Genomic DNA, 14,333 nt, shown 5'->3' with positions numbered 1-14,333 from the left:
TCTGCTTAAAAGAATCTGTACCAAGAAGGTTGTCATCCAGAGATTTCCTAGAAGTACGGGCATTTTGTTTCAATTCTAACTATTACAAGCTGAGCACAAAAATAAGCTGAGGCCAATCATATTTTGACATCCCTCCCCTGAAGTTCAGTGTCCCTCTCTCCACCCACCGACTCCACCCATCATGCTTCTTCCTGCTTGCAGACAAACATAGAAAGTATTAGCATAACCTGGCCATTTTAAAATAATTTAAAGGAGATCAGACCTCAAATCTTTCTCTTCAGCCTGTGGCAGACTCTAATAATCCATCAGAGGCAAATTTATGATAATGAACTAGAAATAAAAGCACAGAACTAAAGCTGTTTTGACATGCTGTTGCTGTGTGAGGGTGAGAAGTTGGTGGAACAGGTTTTCTCTCTTGTCAGGTAAGTACGCAAATAATTGTTCTGATAGGAATGTTGGGCTTTGCTTCTCATGCAAGTCTAAATTTCTATTAGGATGAGGTTGCAAGAAGAGGGCTAAAGTTTGCCAGAAATAATCATAATTGACAGACATTTCTAGAGAAAGGAGATGAAAAGGTAACAGGACTCTCAGCTCATAAGTTTATCTGACTGTTTTTAATTATCACAGGATTTTCCTTATGTACAACTCCAAAATCATCTCGGCATCAACTGACTGTCCTTGTGAGTTTTTCTTCAAAGGACAAGTTATCTGTAAAAGAAGGCAAGAGGTAAGAGTGGCAAAGTTCAATATAGCATCCCGAGGGAATACACTTGTCACGCTAAACTGCTCTCTCTCTCTATTTTTTTTTTTTTTTTTTTTTTTTGTCTTTCAATTTTCTACATGTTAATGTAAGACCATCATGTTTTACAGGATGGAAACTTTCTCAAGATCCCAAATTCTGCAGGAGCTTAATTTGCGATGTCACACACTGGCTGCCAAAGGCAAAAGAGGCTTCAAACAAGAGTTTGGGGTGACTGTTACTAGTAAAAATGATACTTTATGATTTATGATTGGCAAAATGTTTCTCGTATGTATTCCCATCTGGCTTTTTGTAGGAGCTGAATGAAGTTGGCAAAGACCTTTCCATCAAAGCAGGAGAACTAGAGGCCAACAGAGAAAAGAACAGATACCCCCTCATTTTGCCATGTGAGTGCAAAGATTCTCAGTTTAAACCTGATTACAGAGAGTATGTGAAGCTATGTCTGATACTTTTGTCTGACTACAGATGACCACTGTCGTGTGAGGCTGTCCATTCAAAGTCAAAATCCATACTCTGATTACATCAATGCTAATTTTGTGCCAGTAAGAGCTCTAATTAGCTTCCTAATTCATCTTCATATTTCTCTAATCGCTTTGTCCTCATGCTTGACTGCCACTGTCAGCCTTTCTTTTGCTGTTTGTCTCAATTCAGGGTGGAGGATCAGAAAGAGATTTTATCTGCACCCAGGGTCCTTTGCCCAATACGATAGCTGACTTCTGGAGGATGGTGTGGGAGCAAAACGTCAAGATAATCATCATGGTGACAGCTCTGAAATACAAGAACACAGTAAGACCCCTGTTCACTTATTAGTGGAAAACCTTCTTGTGGATCTCAAGGTCTCTATATCCATCTCAGTTAAACTTAGCAAATCACAAAATTAAACAACAGGCAGAAAACCTGACCTGATTTAATGCTGTCCTTTGATTAAAAAATAAATAAATAAAAAATAAATAAATCTGGAGCTCTGTTCCAGAAGTCTAAACTCTTGGAGGTCAGCAGGTATTTCTTATGAAAACACTTGTTTATATCTTGTTATTGTCTGGTTCTGTCAAAACAAACATCCTTCCACAAGAACCCGTAAAGCTCACAATTAATAAGCTCCAGTTTTATGTAACAGATCTAGTTGCAAATGTGAGGTTGCAAAAAAGCCACTTGCAAAACACAAGAGATGTTTAATTTTCTGATTTTACATTAAGTAAGCACTTTAGATAGAAATAGTATAAATTGATGTGAATAATGTGTCAGAAGGATTTTGCTACATTTTGACAGGTGCAAGCTGTTTGTGCTAAACTAAACTAATCTGTTGGATGTAACTTAATAGTTATTGTATAGCTATTAAAGTCAATGAAAAGTTTATGTCTAAAAAGTCAATCTATTACTTTAATCTGAAATGTCACAAGGAGCATAAGCAAGCCCAAAAGAATTATGTTTATTTCTATGCTAATTTAAGTTAACATTTACTGTATAAGTGAGTCTAATTTTATTTTATTTTTTTCCCCAATTTCTTTATTGAGTTTCTGCAGACAATGTAACAGATTACATTCATTTCACTTTGTATCAGAGTATCTGCTTTTTCTTTGAAAAAAAAAAAAAAAAAGGGAGAAAAAAGTAAGAGGAAATAACATTGTCATGGACAGCCCAACCGGGACTCATCCCAACATCCCTCCCAACATCCCTTCCAACATCCCTCCCATCAACCCCTTCCAGGTGTAGTCACCAATCTGAAACATAGTAATGTACAGTGATGGAAAAAATAAAAGTGCAGTAAAACCAATCACAGTGATATTAGTCTGATTTTATTTGAGTTACAAACAAAGGGTATAAGCATTTAAATCCCATGTAAATTACAGCAGTGTTATTGTCCATATCAAATCAGTTCCTGAAGTAAATTTAATATTCCAAAACATCCCTTTTTCTTTCCACTGCACCTACAATCTATGTTTCCTATTGCTGTATGTGCAGGTGCTGTGTGATAAGTACTGGTCTCTGGAGCAGGGGACAGTTTATCATGGACTGTTCCAAGTGACAACAGTGACCTGCAAACAAGGTCCAGATTATTTTATCACAACCATTAACCTGCGACAGGTGAGTGAAAGGCACATTCATCACACTCTGGCACCTTGCAGCTGCTGCTGATGATGATGATTTCTGTGCCTGCTTCTTGTGGTTTAGAGGGACAGCCCAACTGACAGGATAATCACTCACTACCACTACCTTTCCTGGCCGGACCAGGGAGTCCCAAACCTGTCCTCACTCTGTGTCTTCACTGAGCATGTGCGGCAGCATTTGGAAGAAATTCCCCGTCTGGGGCCAGCTGTGGTGCACTGCAGGTGTGATCTCTGACATCTAGCTCATCAGTGGCACTGCAGAGGTTTTATTTTAACTGTGTTTAAGGTCATTGCTCGGTTTTTGTGATTCAGTGCAGGCGTCGGCCGGTCAGGGACATTTGTGACTTTGCTGTGGCTGATGCAGCTGTGTGTGAGGGGAATCCGACCAGACATCAGAGCTGCTGTGGAAGACCTGCGACTGCATCGAATGTGGATGGTCCAGAATCTGGTGAGTCCATACTGACCTTCACCTGGTGAAAAAGTATAGACATGTTTTACAGAAATGTGTTTCAAGTATGATGTGCGATGTCTAAATAGAGTGGGAGCATTTTCACTTAGGTTAATTTAGTTATTAAACAATTGTTTTAAGTAATAATACCATTAAAGTATACTTCAACTGTCTTGTATTTACATAATCTTTTTCTTAATTAAAAGCATCAGAAATATCTACATAAATGACACATACACCACACTGTCCTCAAGCATTTAGTGTCCGAAGTGCACAAAGCATAATACTGACATCTTATTGAAATTAAATGCATGACATTCCATGTCCCTGCAACGTTAAACATATTTAAATGTACAGGCTAATTTTCTATTGCAGACTACAAATCCATCACCTTGTACTCACTGTGCGTCTCACTGATTCACACCAGGCGCAAGACTCACCCTTTTTATTACCTGCTCACTCTTTTGTGTGTACTCAGGAGCAGTATGTGTTTATTTATCAATGTCTGGCACACTGGCTCAGCAGGGGAGTGTCAGCAAGGTGAGAATATGCTCCCATTGAGCTGCAACTGGCCAAGAATTATTAGTGTGACATCTGACAACATCATAACAATGTGTCTTGTCTTTCCCAGCAGGCCACAGGTCACAGAAATCAGTTTGAATGCCAAGCAACACATTAAGGATCAGCCTCGCACATCCTCAGGACGGAGAAACAGAGCAGGGAGCAGGAGACAACACCGCCATAGACAGAAACCTCCATCTGACCAACCACAGGCCACAATACAGACTTTACACCCTGGGAACCTACTGAGGAGGCTAATGCCCTTCTTGTCACAGAGTAATCAGGCTTCAAACAGTTCCAGTAACAAATGAAGGATATATTTATATGTATATTCCTATATGCACGGGATAAGACAAAAGTTAAGTTTTTTTTCTTTTTGTTTTTTCTTTTTAAGACTTAAGTGACCACATACTGTATCTTCAGTGGGAAGAAAAAAACTGGAGAAAAAATACTTTGTATACAGATTGAAAGACCCTGCAGGCAGAAAACATACCTAACACGTAGTTTAATGCATCCAACAGACAGCCGTATGTATTACTTCACGGAAAACCTGGAGAAATAACCTGCCTTAGCAGGTCAAACCTGTTTTCTGCTGATCCCTTGAAATTCAAGAGAAACAGAAGGCTTCTACCTTATGTAATGAAAAAAGGCTGAGCAATTTCCAGGTCATGAGCAAATGGTTTACCCAAGATTTCTGCTGTGCAGCTGGACAGTTCATTGTTTATTTAAAGTTTATGTACCTTCACTAATGATGAAAGTGCTGTTGTGAGATGTCTTTTATTAAGATTTTTAAAAAGAAAATCATTGTGAATTGTTTTATATCACACAGTGCAGGCTATCGGTACTTCAGGATGCGTGTGCAGAACGGACACTAGAAAGGCAGACACATGGTATAGTGGCTGTACAAAAAACGGTCATGTTTCAAAAAACACAGGCACTGCCATTCTCCTTTGATGACTGAAACCTAATACAGTTCACAAAGGAGCTATGAGTATTATACATAATGGAACATTAAGGGCTAACCCACTTTTCTTTCATCTGTCTTGAAATACAGTAGACATGTATGATACAACAGATCCCTCTTCAGGTGAGTCCTGGAGTTTTTGATGTCCTGAGGAGAGAATAAGAGAATCCAGCAGAGGTCAGCATCCTCTAACCTTCCTTTGCCACATCTCCACCATGTGGCAAATGCTAGTAGCTGCAGGATAAGTGGTGCAGGGTATTGCAATAAAGTCCATGGTTGATTTAAGTCCTCATGCGTTTAGATGCTGCTGAGCTCCAACAGGGGAAGCTACAGTTTGAGCAACATTCACAAGAGTATGTGTATAGGAACAAAAAGTCAGCTCAGCACAGACAAAAGTGAAAGACAGAGAAAGAGAATTCACATAATATGAAAATGGTTTTTTTAGCCTATGTTTGACTACTTAATGCAGTTTTAATACCATGAGGTATTCACTGTGAGACTTTACAGTGACCAAGGCAGACGAGGAAAAACAAAGCAACAAAGGACAAGAAAAGCAGCATAGCATAGGCCAACCCTAGTGAAAATATATTTACAGATTAAAATAAGAAAGAAATGAACAATTACTCTAGACTATTGGTGAGGAGAACCAATAGTTAAAATAACAATTAAATTAGAGTTCAGGTCCAATAAAAAGATCAGACATGTCATCCTTTGGCCAAAACAAAAAGAAAAACAACATCTGTATTGGTTGTATGTGTATGTACAGTCCATGTGTGTTTGTGTGTAAGATAGGCTAACACACCTTGAATATAAACATATACATGCCAACCCCCTAAGACAGAGGGTGAGAATAGAAAACTACTCATAAAGAGTGATCAAAGGCTGGGTGAAGAAGAAAAGCGAATAGTCCAGTTTTCCCCCTTCCAATCCAACTAGTGCACACTCTCCGACATGTTAATGGCTTCCTGGATTTCACGGACGACGAGGATGCGGGCGAGCATCTGCTCCAGCTGCTCTTTTGGGATTGGCTGAGTTGAGTACCAGATGGGGCTATTAGGAGCCACCACCGGCTCAGGAGTCAGGTAGAAGGTGTCATTGCGACCTTTAGCACTCTGCGGACTAAAAGAAACAGAGAGCATTGTTGAGGTTATTAATGAAACTTCAAAGATATCAGTTTGCCTTCACAAACTGCAGCAGAGGAGAGCGAGGACTTGTGTGCACGTTTCTTCCCCTCTAATCGGCACATAAAAGGTCTTTCCAGGTATATTAATTATATAATTATTACATTTTTGCCTTGAAAAATGTTAGAATTTACTGCAAGACTGCTGGGTTAAATTTGTTTAATCTTAGTGACCAAGAAAGTGAAAGCTGTCATCCAAATTTAATTTTGATAAATTAGAAAAGCTTAGGATTAGCAACAGGCGTGCAGCCTCAGATTGTTTACATTTATATAAAGAAAAGATTGTGTTTTGTACGTTTTAAACATTTAAAATGCATTTTCCTTCATATTTACGTGTGACTGATACAAAAATGTTTAAGAGATGGCAAGTTGAAAGGCTCTAAAGTGCTCATAGTTGTTTATACTGAAGGAGAAGAAAAAGCATAAAAGAAATGACCTTCAAAAGATGAGCACAAGCGAGGAATTCTACAGCATTCCTTTTTATTTTTTCGTCAGTTGCCAAGCAACAGTGTTCCCTCACATTTATGCACTTCTGTAGAGTGCAACATATACTCCACCCCACATGTCGATTATACAAACTTATTGTATTTAAAGGTAGCAGCTCCTCTGCAGTCAATTGAATTGATTACTACCTTGGACAAAGTGAAAGGCGTCGTGTGGCAGTGCACACTAACTTTTGTTTATGCACAGAAATACTGACAATTTTGTACAAAAAAATGCTGAAATTTTATAGTTTATTCGTTTTCATTTTTACCATTTGAAGAGGTAGAAATCATAGAGTTTGATTGGGCATCGCAGTGGGTTTTCTGGGTCTTCAAGCTGTTCTGAGTACATGTCATCCGTCACTGAAGGGAAAAAAAAAACATTTCGAGTGTTAGTTTAATCATTCAAATTAGGTGTTGACTAAAACAGCTAAAGTACAAATAAGATTCATTCAGGTTCTTACCTTTCTGCCCTATGAACCTGTCTGTGGACTTTAGGTATCGAATGCTGGTGCTCTTGTCTTTGGGGTTGTTGGGACTCTTCCTGGTGTGTCTCAACACCTTTGAAAAGGCCACTTTTTGATGCTGATCCACTGTTTTCAGGTGGAAATACCTACAATAAAGTATACATATTCATTAATGTAGCTAATAGGTGCCAAGTTTTTGGTTCTTCATATGTTGTACTGAATTCCCACGTGAAAATACAAGCAGCTGTAAATCTGTAAGGTGTCATCCTGCTGTCATTCTAGATGGAAATCTTAGTATCCAGATACATGAAATCCACGTTTACCCTCATAAATGCACCAAGCTCTGAAAGACTGTCACCTGTATCTGCGAATACAATACATTTCATGCATCTGAGGTTTTTAATGTGAGCTGTGTGAATGTGAGATTTTGACCTGACCTGCCTGAAGCCCCAGACCAACAGGCCATGGGTTTACTTTTCAAGTGACAGTGTTTCCAAACTGCGTCTTTGTTTTTTTTCTTCATTGTATAATTTACAATTACAGTTGACTGAAATTAGGTGGCATTAGCTTGTTGCAATGAGCCAATACTGCAGTGACAGAGATGGGATGCAAATTCCAAAGACTGGAGATTGACCTCACATGTATGAATCAGGCCAGAACATTTGCATTTTTAAAATCTGATTTATCCTGAATCTGGTTGCAACAGTAGAACGATAGCAGCTCTGCTATGACTATTAGCAAAGCAAATCTTGACAATTATTTAATTTAATTTCAAAATCAGAGGAGGAATAACACATAGCAAGATCTGCATGATAAGTTTCCTCTTTCTGGGTCTGATTCTGGATTCAGAGGCCTACGCTTCTACCATACACGAGAAAAGTATTGAGGTCCAATTTTAGCAATCAGACAGATCTTATAAAACCCACCACTTCAATCTTAAAATACATTATTCATGGTTACGAAAACTGATTATTCAAATTTATTCCAATTTATTTCAGGAGAGACCACAGGCCAATTTTCATATTATCATTTGTGTTCATTTCTGAGGGAAAACCTGACACCACTGGCTTATATCCATAAAGGCTACAGTATATTCAACTTTGCCCCATTTGATCAATGACAGGAGCCAGAACAGAAAGGAGGCTAAACTGGGAGACAAACAATGAACTTCTTGTAACAAAGCATGCAAATGTTGAGCTCTAAATGAGCAAAACACAAACTCTTTAAGAACCTTATTGACATAAGGTTGCTAGATCAAACAAATGCAGCGAGCACTACATTAGTAAGAACTGTGAAACTCACTTGGTGTTAAAGAACATTAGGGTTGTAAGAAGTGTTGAGGGAGAATGTGCTCCCAGCTGTTTACATTCCCATAACATCTCCTCTGTCACATGACTGGGGATAACATAACCTGGTAGGGGAGGTAAAGAGCAGATTACAAAAAGTTAATAGATAGCAAAGCTCTGTTGCAAGTTACTACAGCAATCTCAAAATAACTCTGCAGGAATTACACGCTTTAGAATATTAAGCAATTAAACATTCATAGGATAATGATTTTCACAGAAAACACTGAAGAATATTATTCATAACAAAAACACACTGGATTTTATTAAGGAAAAACTGTTGTCACACCTAGTGGATGAATAGATGGCCTCCAAGGCTCCAAGATTTGGTGCAGACTCTGAGCAAATCGAGTGTAGTACTGATCAGAGAAAATATCATCCACACGACCATTATCAAAAAGATACTGCAGGGAAAAGAAGAAGCGGGACACAGCTCAGTGTTGTCACATCACAAACAAAAAAGCAAACACGTTAAAGTCCAGCCTGTGGGCTGTAGTAACATCGCAACATGCAACACCCCTCAAAAATGCAATGGCTTCAGAAAAAATGGCGAAGTTCACATGAAACATTTCTGCATATAAACTGCTTGTTCTGTTGTACACTTGTGAAAATATAGCAGGGCTTAACACTTGTCTGGGGGCAACCAATTTATGTGTTTAAGCAAGTGCAAAGGCTCATGCAATAATCTCTTCACAAAAAGAGAAAACAATTTAAAAAGTTGTTAGGCACCTGTTAATCATCTCTGGTGCTTTGCTTCGAATCTGTCTACCAATCACAGACTGTATTTAATATAACCAGCTGGTCTGTTCTTAATCTCAAAACACACAGCACTAACAAACAACATACATTACTGCTGAATTTAGACCTAAAATATTTCTCCAACCACCAATGTTTGGCCAAGGTCATAAAAAAGTCAATGTAACAAAGAGGAAACAAACATATGATAAAAAATCAGCATGACCACAAAGTGAAACAACAGTAAATTCCTACGGTTGATCAGAAAAGTTTCCCTGGATCAAGTCCAATCAGGAAAATAACACAAACTCCTCAAGTATCGAGTGTCAATATTATCACTTACAACATTTTGTGTTCACTTAATGTTGACACTGCTAAGTGAGTTCACCTGTCCTTTCTTTTTGCCATGCAACGTACACAATGGTGTAAAACTTGAGCGCTGACCATCTCAGTTTTCAGTTTTAGTTCATTTAACATGGTAATATCTGTATATGGTCAATTATTATTTTTTATATATATAATTGAGTAGCATAAATTGCCCACAGCTGCTTTAATAAAAATGCTTTGGGAATTTGAAGTGGCTCAAAAAGCTAAAGTTCAAAAAGCTAAAGTTCAAGCCCTGCGTAGTTCTGAGTATTATTTTGTATTTCTGCCAATAAATAAACCTAAATTTGATTAATAGTGTCTGTGTGTGTTAGTATAAATTTGGGGAACTCACTTTCTGTATGCACAGGAATACATATTGAAGAACATCAGCCTCATATGTTTCCCCTTCAAGTCCCCGGGCTTCTGTTGTCATCATAGACAGACCCATGCAGAGTTCTGCAACTGCACATGACACCAAATCCTCCTGGAAACGCAGCACCTGGCGTCCTACAAAACACAAAACACCGGGAATTAGAATGATAGTTCAAAGTAAAAGTGTAAGAAATGGAAATATAAACACACACACATTCCCACTTACGGCCAATTGGGGCCAGTTTATTCTTGTCCGATTTGTCCAACTCTGCATTTTTTCGTTGAGCCCAAAGCCGCCACACGTCCAGTCCTTCTTCTGGCTTCAGAGTAGCAGGCAGCAGCAGCTCCTGCACCTGCACTTGCTGCTGCCCTTGACCATCCACCTCTGCTACAACTGTCTGACCCTGCATTAACGAAAAACATTGATCACTCAGTCGGTCTGAGGATAACATCAACAAGAGGAAAATCTAACACAGTTACACTTGTCTTATTACCTGTAGCTGCTGTGCATCCTGCCCTGACAGCCCGTGTGTGTGTAGCACCTGCTGCTGTGGGTCCCAAATAAGGGACTGTGTTGCATTTGAGTAGCCCTGTACTGCTACAGGGATGTGAATGTTTCCATTCATCAGCTGAGCAGGGAATAGCGTGTTTGCAGCGAGTGTGTGCACCACCTCTTCTTGGCCGCCCATTCCTACAGAGCTTGTTATGCTGGAAACGGCCTGTGCTGTCTGACTTTGACTGGCAGGGTTTTTTAGCTTGTCATTTTCGACTGTGACTTGTGTTGGCATTGTGGTCATTGTTGTAGTGTTTGCTCCTGCAACCTGCACTGCTCCATAAGCCTCCTGGGGGATGGCAATATGTGTGACCTGTTCACGGCCTCCAGACCCAGCAGGTGCAGAATACACAGGGATGGTCCAGGTCTCCCCTGTAGGGCTGGTTATAGTACCAGTGGCACTGTAAAGGTGGGAACTGTCCACAGTTAGGAGGTCTGGTCGCAGGGACACATAACTTTGCTGCTGGCCTTGGCCCTGAGGGATAGCCAGGACTGTGGCTACCTGCTGGCCAGGCAGCGCATAGGACACAGTGATGGGCATGTCCACCTTACGCTTTTTGGCTGGCTGGAGAACCCCTGCTCCCTGGGATGTCGCAACTGCAGTTCCCATTACTCTTCTCTCTCCACTGTCCTGCTGCTGGGTGGGTGAGAGGGCCCCCACTGTTTGGATTTGGATCTGTTGTCCTCCTGCAACAGCAGCAACCAGCTGGGCTTGCAGCTAAAACAAAAGTAGTTAAAGGTGATAATTGGTGGATTATATTTAATGGGACTGATGACTACATTTGCAATTGTGCCTTAATGTTGTGTTGTTCGTGAGCCCACCTGTTGGTGTTGTTCCTCTGTTAGTTCCCCAGGTTGAATCAGCTGTGCAGTTGTTACACCTTGTAGCTGCTGATGGGATCCAGAAGGCACCTGGAGAACCTGACCAAGCATCTGACCTTGCTGTTGACCCTGAATCTGCACCTGAAAACAAAGATTACAGTCCAGCATTAAGAGGACAGATGATTATATGGACCAGGATTGAATTACGCGCTCAAGTCAAGGGCAGAATAGATCTACATACCTGTACAATCTGTTGTTCTGTGTTCTGCTGCACAACCTGCTGCTGAGATGTGGACTCTTGTATCTGCTGCTGTGGCTGGACCTGAACCTGGACCTGCATCAGAAGACAGAGCTTGTAAATAGAGCTTTACACCAAGGACATACCATTTATTTTAAAAAAAACTTTTTTGACCATTTAGGCTGGGTTAAATGAAAATGAGTACAGTTAGTTCTTAGTTTAGTTTAACTAATCTAATCAGAACACATTTTAAATTAAACAGAGGTTTGTTAATGAACTTTAAAGTAATAAAATGATTGCTTATTAATAACCTGAAATTAACCATTTTATTATGGATGTAGCAAGTAAAAAGCAGGGCAAAGAAATTCTGGTTTGCCCGGACACTTGCTGCTATGAAAGTTGAACAGGACACTAACAACCCTTTAATACAAAACGGTCATTGTATTTGATTAATAGCCGAATATTTAGAAGGATGCCTCCATATCAACAATGCACCGAGATCAAGTAGGAGAAATTATGCTTGCCAGAGAAGAAAAAAGTGAATTTCTCCCACTTGTTTCAGCATCTACAATTTCTGACGGGGGTGTGGCACATTCTTCCTACATTCAAATTAAACTGAAAACTGTACTTTGTCAAAACCATATTAAAAGCTCATATGACAGAAATAACTATATCTGCTGTCCTGCAACAAAACTTTTAAATGATTAAAATAAATTAAATGATTAAATGATGCTTTCTAACTGACTGATTTAAAATTATGGTTCTGAAGCAAGGACATCTAATCTTGTTAAATGCTTCACACCTCTCCTCCTCTGCATCCTGTGGGGTGGGGACTGGAACACAAACAGAAGAGTCAAATAGTTTGTGCAAATAAAGAAATGACAGAAGGGGGCATAAAATCTTGTCGCAATAGGGAGTTGAAGCATTAGTGGTACAGCTGAATTTCTCTCATTTGAGTGGTTGGCAAATCGTCTTGATTAATCCTGTCTTGCCAAGAAAAGTTCAGCTTCTTTACATGGTGGTCTGCTACACAAAGCACCTTGAACAACAAAGCGCTTTTTTTATTGTTTAATTATTTCCACCGGTAGCTATCTTTACTTTGCCTTTATGTTGATCACTGCACCTCACTTGTGTGGGTTTGTCCTACAAATTAGAAAATGCTTTCATGACATCAAACCAATGTAGAGCTGCTTGGTACCTGAGTGAGGCAAAGAAGGCACGTATCTCAGATTTGAAATTTACCAATTTTGTCACATAATTCAAAATTAAGAATGGGAATTAATCCACAATATTACACTGCCACAAATTAATCCACATAACCAGCCTTAAATCTTAAAATGTATGCAAGTTGTGTGTATGTTTAAAAAGTGAAATATAATTACATATAATCCTGACTTAAAATATAAAATATTATGTTTTATATATATATATAGGTATTTTTAATGTTTAGTGCTCTTCCACTTGCTTTGGTCAAGTTTAGAAAATAACAGTGTCCATATACTTGTTTACCGGACATGCCAGTTCCAGCAATGACCCTGCCACTTCAGTGCTGTCTGTGTAGATGCAGTTGGCCTCCTGTTGGTAAACCATAGTGGTAGTGGTGGTTGTAGTGTCTCCACTCTGTTGGCTGAACTCCTGCAAAGCATCTGGACCTTTGCTGGCCAAGGACTCCAGGAACTCCTTCATGCGATGCTGGGGGATGCTCCGAGCTTTCTGCCTCACTAGCTCTTCATATGTTCCTGTACCATCCATGGAGTTGTTCATTGCTGCTGACAGTGCCTTATTTTGTAGGAAAGAACCTGTAAGTGGAAGGGGGGGTGTGTGTTATGTATAGACTTTAAGTTCCAAGCATGTATAATCAAACTAACACTTGATCGCTATAAATCAAATGTCTAAACCTCGGTCAAAACTCTTGTGGAATAATCTAGAAAAGACAAATGACTTGTGATAAAAGGACATGAATACTGCGCTGACATTAATCTGACCTATAGCTCACTGACCGCTGCTTACAGAGACCTTAATACGAAAGGGTTAATTCTGGTTGAGTGTAAACGAGCTGGGACAAAAGCGCGGTCACTTTCCAAATCCGACTGAGCAGTCAAAACAGTAATACAAACAGCTGAATCTTTAAATGGAAATCAACCCACTGATATACATTTGGTGAACGATATGAAATAACGTATAATCAAACAGCTGATTACACAACATGCTAGGTTAGCCAGGTATATAGCTAACTAGCCGCGTGTTGTTTGCAAATTAGATCCAACCACAGTCTTTTAAAGACTCGTTAATGCCATTATAAACATGAATGGCAAGATATTCCATTCCTAACTAATGGTACACATGCTTGAAGCTACGACATGTTTAACTTTTTGGTATTAGTGACGTTACATGTTACATTTTTCAGATTTCTCCAAAGCTAACAAGCTAAGATTAGCAGACGCGTTTGCTACCTCTTTTCCAAAACTGGCCGAGGTTTGAGCCGCCCACAAGCGCTTCTCTGCTCTCAAAACGGCTATCCGCTTCTAACGATCAGGAAAGTGAAGTGCTATTAATGTCGTCTTTTGTGGCTTAGTTCTTAATTTTATCGTGACGTTAGATAAAGATGTTAGCTGTATATTCTCTTTCTCTACACCAGTTACATTTCGCTGGGCGCCATCTTACAACAGTGCCTTCAGACCAATAGGCTAACGAGTTGCAACTCTGATATGTTGTCGCGGTATTACCATTACATAACATCGCGAGAAAATGCACTTCTGCTCTAGCCTTTTAAAGGCGTCTCACGCAGGGAAAGAGGCCTGCTAGATGAAGTAGATGTCAGTCCACCTTAAATCGCAGTTATGCCAGAGAGACGCCCCAAGTGGTTCACTGGCTTCTGGATCTTTTAAGGTGGTCCCAAAGGGATGCGATGAATATTTCGGTGGTGTTCGAGAG

At 39.7% G+C, this 14,333-nt stretch overlaps 2 protein-coding genes across 5 annotated transcripts; one reads left to right on the top strand and one right to left on the bottom strand.

Annotated features, from left to right (window-relative positions):
- Window positions 1-91: 91 nt before the first annotated feature.
- On the top strand, window positions 92-4,483 carry LOC121651237 (receptor-type tyrosine-protein phosphatase eta-like). 4 transcript variants are annotated; one of them, XM_042003252.1, is made up of 11 exons: window positions 92-422; window positions 628-727; window positions 871-970; window positions 1,056-1,146; window positions 1,226-1,302; window positions 1,412-1,546; window positions 2,723-2,845; window positions 2,933-3,090; window positions 3,186-3,316; window positions 3,795-3,856; window positions 3,951-4,137. In XM_042003252.1, exons 3-11 carry the CDS (start codon window positions 872-874, stop codon window positions 3,993-3,995), a joined length of 921 nt encoding a protein of 306 aa, XP_041859186.1. In that variant the 5' UTR covers window positions 92-422; window positions 628-727; window position 871; the 3' UTR covers window positions 3,996-4,137. The 4 variants fall into 4 exon arrangements, with proteins under 4 accessions (XP_041859186.1, XP_041859185.1, XP_041859184.1 ...); XM_042003251.1 differs by having other exon boundaries at window positions 106-422; window positions 3,948-4,137; XM_042003250.1 differs by having other exon boundaries at window positions 119-422; window positions 3,181-3,316; window positions 3,951-4,483.
- Window positions 4,484-4,638: 155 nt separating this feature from the next.
- On the bottom strand, window positions 4,639-14,090 carry LOC121651236 (glutamine-rich protein 1-like). Its single transcript, XM_042003248.1, has 12 exons — window positions 13,853-14,090; window positions 12,909-13,198; window positions 11,403-11,495; window positions 11,162-11,302; window positions 10,281-11,057; window positions 10,013-10,190; window positions 9,767-9,921; window positions 8,603-8,717; window positions 8,273-8,381; window positions 6,968-7,116; window positions 6,776-6,866; window positions 4,639-5,960 (listed from the first exon to the last, which is right to left on the bottom strand). Exons 2-12 carry the CDS (start codon window positions 13,161-13,163, stop codon window positions 5,774-5,776), a joined length of 2,250 nt encoding a protein of 749 aa, XP_041859182.1. The 5' UTR covers window positions 13,164-13,198; window positions 13,853-14,090; the 3' UTR covers window positions 4,639-5,773.
- Between the last annotated feature and the right edge of the window lie 243 nt (window positions 14,091-14,333).

The sequence above is a fragment of the Melanotaenia boesemani genome, chromosome 13 (assembly GCF_017639745.1).
Source record: "Melanotaenia boesemani isolate fMelBoe1 chromosome 13, fMelBoe1.pri, whole genome shotgun sequence".
Taxonomy (NCBI): Eukaryota; Metazoa; Chordata; class Actinopteri; order Atheriniformes; family Melanotaeniidae; genus Melanotaenia; species Melanotaenia boesemani.
Note: the sequence above shows the minus strand (reverse complement) of the source record. Positions and strands in the feature narration are given on the sequence as shown.